At 38.3% G+C, this 16,153-nt stretch overlaps 1 protein-coding gene across 7 annotated transcripts in view; it reads right to left on the minus strand.

Annotated features, from left to right (window-relative positions):
* Nucleotides 1-16,153, minus strand: part of C3H9orf85 (chromosome 3 C9orf85 homolog) — a 284,332-nt gene that overhangs the window by 229,078 nt on the left and 39,101 nt on the right. For all 7 annotated transcript variants that reach the window (XR_008996504.1, XR_008996505.1, XR_008996503.1 and 4 more), the window contains exon 2: nucleotides 7,507-7,613. Coding sequence is in view for 3 of the 7 variants with exons in the window: in XM_036893463.2 (XP_036749358.2) it covers nucleotides 7,507-7,613 (107 nt within the window). In the remaining 4 variants the exon portion in view is untranslated. The remainder of the gene's footprint in view (nucleotides 1-7,506; nucleotides 7,614-16,153) is intronic.

Genomic DNA, 16,153 nt, shown 5'->3' on the forward strand with positions numbered 1-16,153 from the left:
CACTGCCCTGATGGCTTGCTGTCAGCCAGTCCAGAAGCAACCTATTCCCTGAGGTGTGATGGGCACTTGGCAACTGTTGTGGGAGAGATAGGTGAATCATAAGGGAAGCCAGTCTACTCATTTCAGAACCCAATGTAGCAATGTCTTCCACCCCCATACCCCAGAGATGAAAAAGCCATGTAGGCAGAGGTTCTGATGGCTTCTGCTGATACCGGATGCTCGTGTCCACCAGCTCAACTTGGGCATAGGCGCGGAGCACGGAGGGCTCCACAACCTGGGGAGGGAGGGGCTCCTCCCCCTCTGGAGTCTGCGGTTGTTGTGCTTTGACTGGCTGTAATTAACAACCAGGTGGGCCTTTAATACAAGAGAGGCTGGTGCTTCAGGTGGTGGCCTCAGCAACAGATGGGCTCTTGGCCCCACCCCCTCATATTCTCCTGACACCTCCTCCACCATCTCCTGAGCTGAAGGCACTGCTCTTTCCTCCCCTCTCCCCCTCCCTCATGACCTTCTGCAACTCGGACTCTCCTGCTGCCTCCACCCTCGTTGCTAAGGAATTTACCAGGAACACAACCGGTCCTCTCACTGTCTCTCTTCTTTAAGGGAATCCCATAGGTCATCACACAGCATCTCCAAGAGATGCTGAAGTGTGTCTCTCTCCTGTCTAAGTCTCTCTCTCCCCTGATAACCCATTCTCTCTCTTCAATGATCCTCCCTCTCCTCGATAATCCTCTCTCTATCTTCAATAACACTTTCCACTTTCTCGATGAAAAGAGAGCCTACCATCCCAACTGTTACACAGCCACTCAGGGTCTCTAAGCAGTCTTCTATCTCACAGAGGTCTAATTCTGCAGCTTCCAGTGCTCCACTCTTTCCCAGTACCGGGAACGCTCCACCCCTCTAGGAGGTGCTTTACCCTAGATCAATTTCCCACTAGGGCCACCACAATCGGAAGCCCCCCATACAGGGGGTTCCAAAATAAAGCTGCACCCTCTACCACTGCAGCCACTGGGGACTCCCCATCATCCCTAGAGGCAGCCTGCCCAATGGCTGCCCCCAGGTAGAGAGATTTCGGGTTCAGAGGTCCTGCAGACTACTGCCAGATGTAACCGAAATCAGTCAAAGGGAGAAATAAAGTTTAAGAAACCCATTTATTTTTTAAAAGCAGTCATCCCATCTCTCTCTGGACGAGGCTGCAGCAGATGAGTCCCACCCAACCTTTCTGGTCCAGGTCCAGAAAAACCCTCAAGCCCTTGCAATTACCTATTGGTATGTAGATAGACTAATTCTCTCCACCCTGTGGAAACACCTATTGATATGCAGATGCTCTAAAGCCAGGCAACAGATTCTGGAAATATTGCAATTTTACCCACAACTACAAAAGAAATGTCACATATGAACTGCCCCCCCTACTCCTTACATTTTTTTAAATTAAGGTATTATTGATATACACTCTTATGAATGTTTCACATGAAAAACAATGTGGTTACTACATTCACCCATATTATCAAGTCTTTACACATACCCTATTGCAGTCACTGTCCATCAGTGTAGTAAGATGCCACACATTCGCTATTTGCCTTCTCTGTGGTACACTGTCTTTCCCATGACCCCCCACACCATGTAACTAAACACAATGCCCGTCAAACCCCTTCTCCCTCCCTCAATACTGACCTCCCACACCGCTCCTCTTTGGTAACTGCTAGTCACTTCTAGCAGTCTGTGAGTTAGTATCCTCTTTAATTTCTCTTAAGAGTGTCTTGTAGTTTTCAGAGTATAGGTCTTTCACTTCCTTGGTTAGGTTTATTACTAGGTATTTTATTCTTTTAGATGCAATTGTGAATGGAATTGTTTTCCTGATTTCTCTTTCTGCTAGGTCATCATTGGTGTATAGGAATGCAACAGATTTCTGTGTATTAATTTTGTATCCCGCAACTTTGCTGAATTCAGATATTAGATCTGGTAGTTTAGGAGTGGATTCTTTAGGGTTTTTTTATGTACAATATCATGTCATCTGCAAACAGGGACAGGTTGACTTCTTCCTTGCCAATCTGGATGCCTTTTATTTCTTTGTGTTGTCTGATTGCCGTGGCTAGGAACTCCAGAACTATGTTGAATAAAAGTGGGGAGAGCGGGCATCCTTGTCTTGTTCCCGATCTTAAGGGAAAAGCTTTCAGCTTCTTGCTGTTAAGTATGATATTGGTTGTGGGTTTGTCATAGCCTTTATTATGTTGAGGTGCTTGCCCTCTATGCTCATTTTGTTGAGAGTTTTTATCATGAATGGATGTAATTTGTCGAATGTTTTTTCAGCATCTATGGAGATGATCATGTGGTTTTTGTCCTCCTCTTTGTTGATGTGGTGGATGATGTTGATGGGTTTTCTAATATTGTACCATTCTTGCATCCCTGGAATAAATCCTACTTGATCATGATGGATGATCTTTTGGATGTATTTTTGAATTCGGTTTGCTAATATTTTGTTGAGTATTTTTGCATCCATGTTCATCAGGGATATTGGTCTTTAATTTTCTTTTTTTGTGGTTACTTTGCCTGGTATTGGTATTACAGTAATAATGGCCTCATAAAATGAGTTTGGAAGTATTCCCTCCTCTTCTACTTTTTGGAAAACTTTAAGGAGGATGGGTATTAGGTCTTCACTAAATGTTTGATAAAATATAGCAGTGAAGCCATCTGTTCCAGGAGTTTTGTCCTTGGGTAATTTTTTTGATTACCAATTCAATTTTGTTGCTGGTAATTGGGCTGTTCAGATTTTCTGTTTCTTTCTGGGTCAGCCTTGGAAGTTTGTATTTTCTGAGAAAGTTGTCCATTTCTTCTAGGTTATCCACTTTGTTAGCATATAAATTTTTATAGTATTCTCTAATAATTCTTTGTCTTTCTATGGTGTCCGTAGTGATTTTTTCCTTTTTCATTTCTGATTCTGTTTATGTGTGTAGACGCTCTTTTTTTCTTGATATAAGTCTAGCTAGAGGTTTATCTGTTTTGTTTATTTTCTTGAAGAACCAGCTCTTGCTTTCATTGATTCTTTCTATTGTTTTATTCTTCTAGATTTTATTTATTTATGCTCTAATGTTTATTATGTCCCTCCTGCTACTGATTTTGGGACTCATTTGTTCTTCTTTTTCTAGCTCCATTAATTCTTAGTTCAGACTGTTCATATGGGCTTGTTCTTCTTTCCTGAGGAAGGCCTGTATTGCAATATATTTCCCTTTTAGCACGGCCTTTGCTGCATCCCACAGGCTTTGCAGTGTTGAATTATTGTTGTCATTTGTCTCCATATCTCCATATATTGGTTGATCTCTGTTCTTACTTGGTCATTGATACATTGGTTACTTAGGAGTATGCTGTGATGCCTCCATGGGTTTGTGGGTCTTTTTGTTTTCTTTGCATAATTTATTTCTAGTTTCATACCTTTGTGGTCTGATAAGCTGGTTGGTAGAGTTTCAATCTTTTTTAATTTTCTGAGGCTCTTTTTGTGACCTGGTATATGATCTATTCTTGAAACTGTTCCATGTGCACTTGAGAAGAATGTGTATACTGTTGCTTTTGGATGGAGTGTTCTGTAGATGTCCATTAAGTCCATCTGTTCTAATACGTTGTTCAGTGCCTCTGTCTCCTTACTTATTTTCTGTCTGGTTGATCTGTCCTTTGGAGTGGGTGGTGTGTTGAAGTCTCCTAAAATGAATGCATTGCATTCTATTTCCCTTTTCAATTGTTAGTATTTGTTTCACTTATGTAGGTGATCCTGTGTTGGGTGCACAGATATCTATAATGGTTATATCTTCTTGTGGGATTGACCCCTTTATCATTATGTAATGTCATATCATTCAGTAGTCCCAGGCCTCCACTCCCTCCCCATTCCATTTCTCTTCCTCCCACTGGTAAGCTGGGGTGGGGGCAGAGCTTGGGTCCCGCCAGGTCATGGCTTTGGTATTACCCTGTTCCGTGAGGTCTGTTCTTTTCTCCAGGTGTATGCAGTCTGGCACAACCTTCTTTCCTGCTGCTCTTTCAGGATTAGTTGTATTAATTATATTTTCGTATTATATGCGGTTTTAGGAGGAGGCCTCTCTGTCACCTCTCACATGACCATCTTTAATCTCCCTCCCCCCTATGTTTTAAGTTCTGTTGAACTTTTTCTTATGTAATCATTTGGTTACATAACTCGTGGCAAGAGATCTGCTAAACAAGTCAAACAATACTCAACACTTTAACCAATGGCAATATTCAGGGTGCTAGAAAATGAATCTTTACACAAAAGACACAGTTAGTATCAAAATAAACTTCTTATACAAACCCTAAGAAAGGACAGATTTAATTTATAAGTGATTACCTTGAACAAAATATTTAAAATTTCAAAACAAGTTATGCTACCATCGGCACCTTTCCTAAATGGATTTAAGTCCTTACACTGTTGGCCAAGTCATAATATGCAGAATAAGCAAAGTGAATATAGATGAGTTATACTTTCTACAATACTCAATTGGACTTTCAAAGCTAGGCTTTCTAAAATACCTAATGTGCTACATGTTCAGTATCTAAAATTCATGATATTTGAGGTTAGGCAGGTGACCTCCTAAGTATTATGTTCAAAACTATTTTGGACTAGTACTTTCTTACTGTCTCATGAACTATCATTTGTGTTGCATTAGCTTGAGCTTCTTTATTCCTAGAGATCTTCCTTTAGTCTTTAATGTACTGCCATCTGTATTTTGGTATTTATATAATATTATATTGCCTTCAGTTTGCATTCAACATGAGTTATTCCACAGCTAACCTCATCTGTCTCAGGCTGATATAGTAGAGCAGCTGGAGAGGTGAGGTCCTCAGTAGCCTTGTCTCCTTGACCCAACTGAAAGTCTCAAAAGCCAATCTGAGCTCCCCTGCCTCCAGAGACTTCAGTGACGCTAAGACAGGGCAAAGGTGCTGACCTTTAGGTCTATCGTGTCCACATCTAGTCATTCTTAAAGGTTGTTGTGTTACAAGCTTTCTGGAACTAAAGATTTGCTACTCTTTCCTTTTACTTTTGTTTTTAACTGAGTCTGTTTCCCTTTTGAAGAAAGTATTTGTTCTTTCAGGATTTGAAGTATGGAAATTCTTCTGGAGTCATAAAAATATTAAGACCATAGTAATACACAGAAAGAGATAATCCAAGAGCTGTCTCAAATGAGTTCGGGAATTCTATAGCAAATCATAGCATCTTGAAAAACCACAATAATTGACATGATCTTTTATACACAGCACAATCATAATAAACAGTATGCAGCAGGCATTAAAGATAAGACTTTAAAATGCAAATGACAGATAAGGCAGTATAGGGATGAAGGGCAGGCTGGTCCAGATGTGCAACTGTAAATAAAACAGACTATTTTGTAACATGCAGATTATTCTGAAGTAAGACCATCAAGGCCTAAATAAGCAGAAAGAAACTTTGACACCAACCCATCCCAACAACTTCACAAAAAAATTTAGATGCAGAAACCGGTCCAGGAGGAGAGCTATCACCATAGATAGCTATATTATGATGCAAACAAGGGGTGGGAGACAGGGAGGGATGTGGTTAAGTCAGCTAAAACTCCTCTTTATGCCACTTCATTGCTTCTGTGTGGAATCCATATTTTATTTATCAAGCATTCTACTCTGCTCATATTCCTGTGAATTACTTCCTTTTTCCTTTGACACCTCAGACTCCTACCTGCTTCTCCTAGATTCATAATGACCTCTTTGATCCTGATTTTCTTTGAAAACCATGTGTATAGCTTCCCCTTACATATATAATTAAACTTTGGTTTTACTCTGTTAACATGTCTCATGAGAATTTTATTCTTAGACCAACTAGAACCTCAATGGGTAGTGGAAATTTCTTCCTCCCCAACAGCCGGAATGTTTTAAAATTATTTCCTTAGCTTTAATACTAATCTATTAAATATCTAGGGCCATACAAGTATTTATTACATGTACTTCAAATTCAGTTAGGAAATTACACTATGAAGAAAAAAAAGGGAAATGGGTGATGAACTTTCAATACAACTTCATAGAAAGAAAGGCTTGTTGAAAATATTCAGAAACGTATAAATCTTACCTTAGGCATATTAACTAAAAGTACATGTTTTATAGGACACCCAACATTTAATTTCTGTTGCAGAGACCCAGTTAATTTATTCATGGAAATCTAGCATTGGATATAGTACAGTTGACAATCTTGCCTACTGCTAATTTGAGCCAGTGACATAAAACTCATCAGATTTGTTTTAAGTTTTCTTTTGGTAGGAAATGCTCCAGAACATGAAGAAAAGACTGACAGGGAAGAGAAACTTGTACATCTATTTAAAAAGGGGTCAGCTATACCCATAATAAATACTAAAAATTCTGCTGGGAAAGAGTAATATAGGGGGAAAAAAAATCTAAATAGCTTAAGTCAGTCTACCTTTCCTTGAGACTTTTACCTTACAGTATTAAAAAGAAGCACCTTAGGCAAAATAAATTACCCAAACAATCAAAACTCTTAAATATTCTTAAGAAAACAAATTACCCTCTAGCATCAATTATAGAATCACAAAAAGACTGACATAAATTTTCAATGAAAATAACAGCAAAGGTTATATCGTTTATTTAGACTGACCTTCCAAACTTTAAGTAAAATTTCCTCCCATAAAGAAGGAAGAAGGAATACATTTAAGGAAGATGCCACTACTGATTAGCTAAAAGGAAAACAATGTAACAATGAAAAAAACGTGTCCTAAGTGGCTCTATATCAACTACCAATTAAAACTCATAAAATGTAAAAACACTATCACATATATGGATGTTGACTTTTATATTTAAAATAATCACTTTTCTCTTACAGGCAGCAATTACCCTCCAACATTTCCTTCCTCAGCTAAGCTAAAGGATGTAAGAGAGCAGTACCAGGATAGACACAAGGCTAATAAAACAGTCTTAGAATTATAGAAATACGGTGAGATACAGGGGGATGAGAAACAAAGTCCAGTATCTTTTTGTTTAGTCCTAAAGTTCAAATGAATGAAGTTTCAAGTTATCAGTCCAGCAATTTGTTACTAACAGTCAATCTAAGACATTTCGGTAACCTTTGTGGGTTGAATTAAAAGGTCAAACCACTTTTAAGACCCTTTTGGTAAAGATAATCCATAGTAAATATGGTATCATCATCAGTAGGAGACAAAATTTTGCAAAACAAAGTTTCCCCTCTCTGCTCTTACCCACCTTCTGTGAACAAGATTCTATAAATGAGACTCTATAAAAATGGTGCCTTATTTATGAAAGAATAGAGCAGGACATGATGAATAAATACACTTTTTCAATCTGTTTACCTTCCGAAAGCAGGATTCAGCACATGTGAATTCTACATAGTAGAATGGGATTTTTTCTCTATTTAACTTAATATTTATTTGGATACAATTTTGAAGACCAGGGAATTAAATAATAAACTATGATATATATATTACTGGTAAGGTAATTAAGAAACATACTCACCATTTTTTAGGCTTTGACAATAGTTTGTATTTGCTGTACTTTACACGCCATTCAAGAACCTCTTTACAGTGCTGACATACTCCATCATGAAGTTTTGCATTGATTTTCTTAAAAACAAAGAGAAAAACAACAAATTGAACCTGTGAACCAGCACTGCAAGCCCAGTAAAAGAGGGACACAAGAAATTTAAGTTTTTTAAAAATAATAACTTAACCTTAATCTGGGTAATATTTTATGTCATATTGTGTATTTTTATCTCTATTACTCAATTTGGTTCTTCAACAATAGCAAAAACTCTTAACTGGGTATAGCTCAGAATTATGTAGGAAACTTTTTAACCTCTTGGCAAGAGTATTTGAAGGAAGTCTTCCCCATTAAATCAGATGTATACATATGTAAAAACTCAAGCTAGGTTAAGTTTAAGATGTATGGATTTTAACTATATGTAAGTTATATCTCAATAAAAATGTATAATAAAAAAGAAAATCTTATTTATACTTTAAGATTCCTGGTTTGAAAATTCAAATCTTACCACTAAGAAATGAGAACATAAACTGAGAAATGGGATAGCTGTGAACTGTCGGCCTGTAGGGGAGAGCAGAGACTAAGAAACTTGAGAAACAAGTGCCAGAGAAGCAGCTGGAAGTAAAAACATTTAATTATTCAATTGAATCCTTTTGTAGTCTCACATAAATGAAAATGTTTAACTTAAGAAAAGTTACCACGCTAACCTAATTTCTTCAGAACAAAATAAATATGTGCATATGAATATGTGGTGAGAAAAGAGCTTTATGAGGAAAAAGACTTTTCATTATAATTTTCCTCTCAAAATGTGTTGGAAAGTAAGGAGGATGGGAATTTTTTAAATGAGTCATGTGTTCTGCATAACAGTTTTGTATTTTACAACATCCATTTGTTAAGAACCTAGACTACATACTTTCACTAACTACCCTGAGATTCTCTAACTGGCTATAGAAGCCTGGTCTTCATCTATTGTAATAATGAGCAAAAGACATTTTAAGTCTTCTTTGCTTCCTTTGGTCCTTTTTTAATTTCACAAGATGAGAAAGATAAGGATCACAAAAGATGCAGATTGCTTGGGAGGTTATTTGACAGTGAGTTAAAGGCACAACTTAGAGTCATCTGAAAGAAAACAACTTTTGAACAGTGCTTGATATTCCTTAAAGTTCTAAACAAGGTAAAAATGATTTGAGAAAACATTTATTCCAAGAGAAAATATTTCAAGGGTACTTTCAAAAGCCGTAACTTAAGCTGTGAACACATTATGTTTGAATTTAACTTTGTGGCAAAAAACACTGTTACTTATGAATTGTGTATGGGTGTTCCTTTCTTCCTGACCTAGATGCGGAGTTCCTGGGAAAATTAATCTTGCAAGGTAAATGTTGCTAGGAAGAAGGAAATCTGTGCTTATACCAATCTCCTCTTATCAATGTTGATACTTAATCATCACATATAGCGCTGCTAAGAAATACCCAAAACTAAAGTTCACATTTCATCATTTGTTCTCATTGCCCTGTTGCTTACAATATCTTGAGAAAAATATTACTTACATTTTTCTAACAATAATGGAAATAAACTAATGACTTGAACTATGATTACAGTACAAATGTGATATAAACTTTCTAATTAGAATATTCCTAGAAGACAGAAATATTTCATTGCTTGCAATTTTCGTATATGTAACACACTCTGCTTGTTAACTAGGAAGCATTATTTGGTTTCCCATTTGTATCCAATTTCTGACCAGTTCATCTTGATTTACAAAGCTGCACATAGTTTGGAAACTGGTTTCTTTAGGGTGGATTGGACAGCAGAACAACACAAGTCTTTGTAAGAACTTGTCCTGTGAGTGATGTGGATAGCAATACAAATGGAGATGCTATACTGAATTCACATGACTAACAGGCACTACTACAAAATTAAGCTTGTAGTAGTGTGTTAAGAAACGAGTAAGAGTAAGAATGAAAATGAATAGTACTTTCACTTAATAATAGTTTCAGAAAGAAAGCTGTGTACCTTCTTTAACATTATTTTAGCAAACCAGAAAAGGTGAATTCCAAAGATGTGACCCAGGAAAGCTTAAATGCTAATTCTAGGAATCATTTGGCCTGGGGCAAAGGAGATGCCAATCCTACCTTACTCACACCATATTCACAATTAATTCTGTTTTGGCAATTAATTTTAGTTTATCCCTCATGATAGATCATAGGTTATTAAGGTTAAGATTTAAGCAAGTCAAAATATAAATAAAAAATAAGTACAAAAGCCTTTAAAGATCATTTAGTTTAACAAGCTACTTTCCAGACCTTTAAAGGAAAAAAATCTTCATTGGAAGATTCCACTAAACTTAGGGATCTTAGATAAAGAAGAAAACCTTATTTACCAAGTGGTAAGTGAATACTTTTTTAAAAAAACTCAGAATATAACTTAAGGTGTATCAAAAGACAATTCTATTTAGAGACTCAATGGGAAGATGACAGCATGAGTAGTTTAGTGGAAATCTCCTCTCCAAAACATATATATTTATGAAAATACAGTAAATACAACTATTCCTAAAAGAGACACCAGTGGATGCAGTACAACAGCCAGGATACATCTACATCGGTGAGAACTAAACATCACATGAAAGGGGTAAGATACAAACCACGGCCAGGCGGGACCCAAATGATCCCCCAACTCCAGAACCTGGCGGGAAGAAAAGAGTCAGAACGGGGAGGGAGTGAAAGCCCAGGACTGCTAAACAACCAGCTCTAGAAATCCACACCCAGAGCCCAGACACAAGGTGCACAAGGTGCTGGATATTAGAGAAACAGAAAAGCAAAACCTGTGGGCAGGTCCCCGCAATCGGCGCTCCTGAGACAAAAAAAAAACGAGTGCTTTCTGCAAGTCTTAAAGAGACAGGGACCCCATAACTGGACGAAGTCGTCTCAGCACACTTAGCCAGCAGCTGGGTGGGAATCCTGGGGAAATTAAGGCGCCCTAAAACCCTGGGCTGCAGTGCAGCTCTGAAGCCCCTCACAGCACTAAGCAGCCTGCCAGTCGTTCCCTCAATGGGCACAGACCCCGACACACCAGCCCAGTAGTGGGAGAGTGGCAGCATGCGCCAGGGGCAGCGGTGCCGGAAGAGACCGGGAGCGGATCACATGCACTGGCGGCACCAGAGGGGAGTGGGAGCGGCTTGTGAGAGCCCGCTGCGGCAGCAACCAAAGAGCCCGGGTGCAGCACACGCACACCAGTGGCAGTGGCGCCAGAAGAGCCCGGGAGAGGTCCACGTGGGAGACAACTGCGCACACCTGCAGCGGTGCCAGAGGGAGCACCCACACTCCCAGCAGCCGACCGGAATCCCAGCCTGACACACGGCCACCTGGGCCAGACCCAAAGGCCGCTACTGGCATACAGCTGCCCGGCAGAGGCGTCGCTATTGTGGAGGAGCGCACCTGGTGTGCCTGCCACTCCCTGCAGGGCTTTGTGCTGCTCTGACAGACAACCCGCCCACAACAGCTTAGGGTATTAACCCGGTGGCTGCTCCGGGACTGCGGGTAACCAACACAGGAAGCGGAGAAGGGCAAGGCATCCAGGAAGCAGGAAAGGACTTTCCTCTCCCGGCTGACACACTCGCAACCTGCCTAGAGCCACCACTATCACCATGAAAAGGCAAAAAAATTTAGTCCAGTCCAAGATAGTTCACACAACACCTGAGAGAGGATCTGCAGAGACAGATCTAACCAGTCTCTGCGAAAAAGAATTTAAAATTAAAATCATAAACATGCTGACAGAGATACAGAGAAATACACAAGAGCTAAGGGATGAGGTCCAAAGGGAGATTACAGAAGTGAAACAATCTCTGGAAGGATTTATAAGGAGAATGGATAAAATGTAAGAGGCCATTGATGGAATAGAAACCAGAGAACAAGAACACATAGAAGCTGAGGCAGAGAGAGATAAAAGGATCTCCAGGAATGAAACAATATTAAGAGAACTGTGAAACCAATCCAAAAGGAACAATATCCGCATTATAGGGGTACCAGAAGAAGAAGGGAGAGAAAAAGGGATAGCAAGTGTCTTTGAAGAAATAATTGCTGAGAACTTCCCCAAACTGGGGGAGGAAATAGTTGCTCAGACTACGGAAGCACACAGAACTCCCAACAGAAGGAACCCAAGAGAACAACACCAAGACACATAATAATTAAAATGGCAAAGATCAAGGACAAGGACAGGGTATTAAAGGCAGCCAGAGAGAGAAAAAAGGTCACCTACAAAGGAAAACCCATTAGGCTATCATCAGACTTCTCAACAGAAACCTTACAGGCCAGAAGAGAACGGCATGATATATTTAAAGTAATGAAACAGAAGGGCCTTGAACCAAGGATACTGTATCCAGCCCGATCATCATTTAAATATGAAGGAGGGATTAAACAATTCCCAGACAAGCAAAAGTTGAGGGAATTTGCCTCCCACAAACCACCTCTACACGGTATCTTAAAGGGACTGCTCTAGATGGGAGCACTCCTAAAAACAGCACAGAACGAAACACACAACATATGAAGAATGGAAGAGGAAGAATAAGGGAGAGAAATAATCATCAGACTGTGTTTATAATATCTCAATAAGTGAGTTAAGTTAGACAGTAAGGTAGTAAACAAGCTAACCTCGAACCTTTGGTAACCACGAATCTAAAGCCTGCAATGGCAATAAGTACATATCTTTCAACAATCACCCTAAATGCAAATGGACTGAATGCACCAATCAAAAGACACAGAGTAATAGAATGGATAAAAAAGTAAGACCCATCTATGTGCTGCTTGCAAGAGACTCACCTCAAACCCAAAGACATACACAGATTAAAAGTCAAGGGATGAAAAAAGATATTTCATGCAAACAATAGGGAGAAAAAAGCAGGTGTTGCAATACTAGTATCAAACAAAATAGACGTCAAAACAAAGAAAGTAACAAGAGATAAAGAAGGACATTACATAATGATAAAGGGCTTAGTCCAATACGAGGATATAACCATTATAAACATATATGACCCAATATAGGAGCACCAATATATGTGAAACAAATACTAACAGAATTAAAGGAGGAAATAGAATGCAATGCATTCATTTTAGGAGACTTCAACACACCACTCACTCCAAAGGACAGATCCACCAGACAGAAAATAAGTAAGGACACAGAGGCACTGAACAACACACTAGAACAGATGGACCTAATAGACATCCATAGAACTCTACATCCAAAAGCAACAGGATACACATTCTTCTAAAGTGCACATGGAACATTCTCCAGAATAGACCACATACTAGGCCACAAAAAGAGCCTCAGTAAACTCCAAAAGATTGAAATCCTACCAACCAACTTTTCAGACCACAAAGGTATAAATCTAGAAATAAATTGTACAAAGAAAGTGAAAAGGCCCACAAACACATGGAGGCTTAACAACATACTCCTAAATAATCAATGGATCAATGACCAAATTAAAATGGAGATTCAGCAATATATGGAAACAAATGACAACAACAACACAAAGCCCCAACTTCTGTGGGACGCAGCGAAAGCAGTCTTAAGAGGAAAGTATATAGCAATCCAGGCATATTTAAAGAAGGAAGAACAATCCCAAATGAATAGTCTAATGTCACAATTATCGAAACTGGAAAAAGAAGAACAAATGAGGCCTAACGTCAGCAGAAGGAGAGACATAATAAGGATCAGAGAAGAAATAAATAAAATTGAGAAAAATAAAACAATAGAAAAAAATCAATGAAACCAAGAGCTGGTTCTTCGAGAAAATAAACAAAATAGATAAGCCTCTAGCCAGACTTTTTAAGAGAAAAGGAGAGTCAACACACATCAACAGAATCAGAAACGAGAAAGGAAAAATCATGATGGATCCCACAGAAATACAAAGAATTATTAGAGAATACTATGAATACCTATATGCTAACAAGCTGGGAAACCTAGGAGAAATGGACAACTTCCTAGAAAAATACAACCTTCCAAGACTGACCAAGGAAGAAACAGAAAATCTAAACAGACCAATTACCAGCAACGAAATTGAAGCGGTAATCAAAAAACTACCCAAGAAAAAAACGCCCGACCAGATGGATTTACTTCGGCAGACATACAGAGAAGACATAATACCCATTCTCCTTAAAGTTTTCCAAAAAATAGAAGAGGAGGGAATACCAACATCACCTTAATACCAAAACCAGGCAAAGACCCCACCAAAAAAGAAAACTACGGACCAATATCCCTGATGAACGTAGATGCAAAAATACTCAACAAAATATTAGCAAACTGATTTCAAAAATACATCAAAAGGATCATACACCATGACCAAGTGGGATTCATCCCAGGGATGCAAAGATGGTACAACTTCGAAAATCCATCAAACACCATCCACCACATCAACAAAAAGGACAAAAACCACATGATTATCTCCATAGATGCTGAAAACGCATTCGACAAAATTCAACATCCATTCATGATAAAAACTCTCAACAAAGTGGGCATAGAGGGCAAGTACCTCAACATAATAAAGGCCATATATGATAAACCCACAGCTAACATCATACTGAACAGCGAGAGACTGAAAGCTTTTCCTCTGAGATCGGGAACAAGACAGGGATACCCACTCTCCCCACTGTTATTCAACATAGTACTGGAGGTCCTCGCCACGGCAATCAGACAAAACAAAGAAATACAAGGAATCCAGATTGGTAAATAAGAAGTCAAACTGTCACTATTTGCAGATGACATGATATTGCACATAAAAAACCCTAAAGACTCCACTCCAAAACTACTAGAGCTAATATCAGAATTCAGAAAAGTTGCAGGATACAAAATTAACACACAGAAATCTGTGGCTTTCCTATACATCAACAATGAACCAACAGAAAGAGAAATCAGGAAAACAATTCTATTCACAATAGCATCAAAAAAGAATAAAATACCTAGGAATAAACCTAACCAAGGAAGTGAAAGACCTATACCCTGAAAACTACAAGACACTCTTAAGAGAAATTAAAGAGGACACTGACAAATGGAAACTCATCCCATGCTCCTGGCTAGGAAGAATTAATATCATCAAAATGGCCATCCATCCCAAAGCAATATACAGATTCGATGCAATACCTGTCAAATTACCAACAGCATTCTTCAATGAACTGGAACAAATAGTTCAAAAATTCATATGGAAACACCAAAGACCCCGAATAGCCAAAGCAATCCTGAGAAGGAAGAATAAAGTTGGGGGGATCTCGCTCCCTAACTTCAAGCTCTACTACAAAGCCACAGTAATCAAGACAATTTGGTATTGGCACAAGAACAGAGCCACAGACAAGTGGAACAGAATAGAGACTCCAAACATTAACCCAAACATATATGGATATATGGCCAATTAATATACGATAAAGGAGCCATGGACATACAAAGGGGAAATGACAGTCTCTTCAACAGATGGTGCTGGCAAAACTGGACAGCTACATGTAAGAGAATGAAACTGGATCACTGCCTAACCCCAGACACAAAAGTAAATTCGAAATGGATCAAAGACCTGAATGTAAGTCATGAAAACATAAAACTCTTAGAAAAAAACAGGCAAAAATCTCTTAGACATAAACATGAGTGACCTCTTCATGAACATATCTTCCCTGGCAAGGGAAACAAAAGCAAAAATGAACAAGTGGAACTATATCAACCTAAAGCTTCTGTACAGCAAAGGATACCATCAATAGAACAAAAAGGTATCCTACAGTATGGGAGAATATATTCATAAATGACAGATCTGATAAAGGATTGACATCCAAAATATATAAAGAGCTCACACACCTCAACAAACAAAAAGCAAATAATCCAATTAAAAAATGGGCAGAGGTGCTGAATCGACAGTTCTCTAAACTGAACTGAACTGAACTGAACTAAAATAAAATTAAATTAAATAAATAAAAGAGAATCCTATTTAATATTTACATAAGGTCTAGCCATCACCGATGGCTATTATATACATATTTCATAGTAAGTGGTAAGGACTTCAGCTCCTAAGAAGATAGCAAGAACAAATGGTAAATACAGCATCTATATCAACATGCTAATGCTGAAAATATTTCATAAAACATAATGTATCATTTAACAGAAGGGAGAAAACTATGGTGGGGAAAAAACAATTTGAATACCATTCAAGAGCAACTAATAAAATCTTTCATTCGGATTTCTTGTACATCATAATTCTTTCAGAAATGCTAAAGGTAAAACAGCAGTGTATTTTTCTTCCCTTTGTTAACTGAAAAAAGAGAATTAAAAAATAAAATTCTCAAGGAAAATGCCAATTCTAACTGCTGCTGAAAATCTATTTTTTATGGAATGGCTTTGTTCTTTCCCCTGCATTACCCCTCCCCCAAAACAAGGTATTTGACGCTAATATAGCTACAATATCACTCCAGAAAATAGGATTTTTACATCTTATTTAGATTTATCTTATTTTAAAATCATTCTAGTAACACTCCATTCTTCTACATTTGGCTAAGGAATAAAGGATCTCTGGACTTGGGAGCAAGAATTTATATGACCAATAATAATAATGTGAGAATCTCTATCTTAGGTTGTGACTTTCAAATCTAAACCGTAT

The sequence above is a fragment of the Manis pentadactyla genome, chromosome 3 (genome assembly GCF_030020395.1).
Source record: "Manis pentadactyla isolate mManPen7 chromosome 3, mManPen7.hap1, whole genome shotgun sequence".
Taxonomy (NCBI): Eukaryota; Metazoa; Chordata; class Mammalia; order Pholidota; family Manidae; genus Manis; species Manis pentadactyla.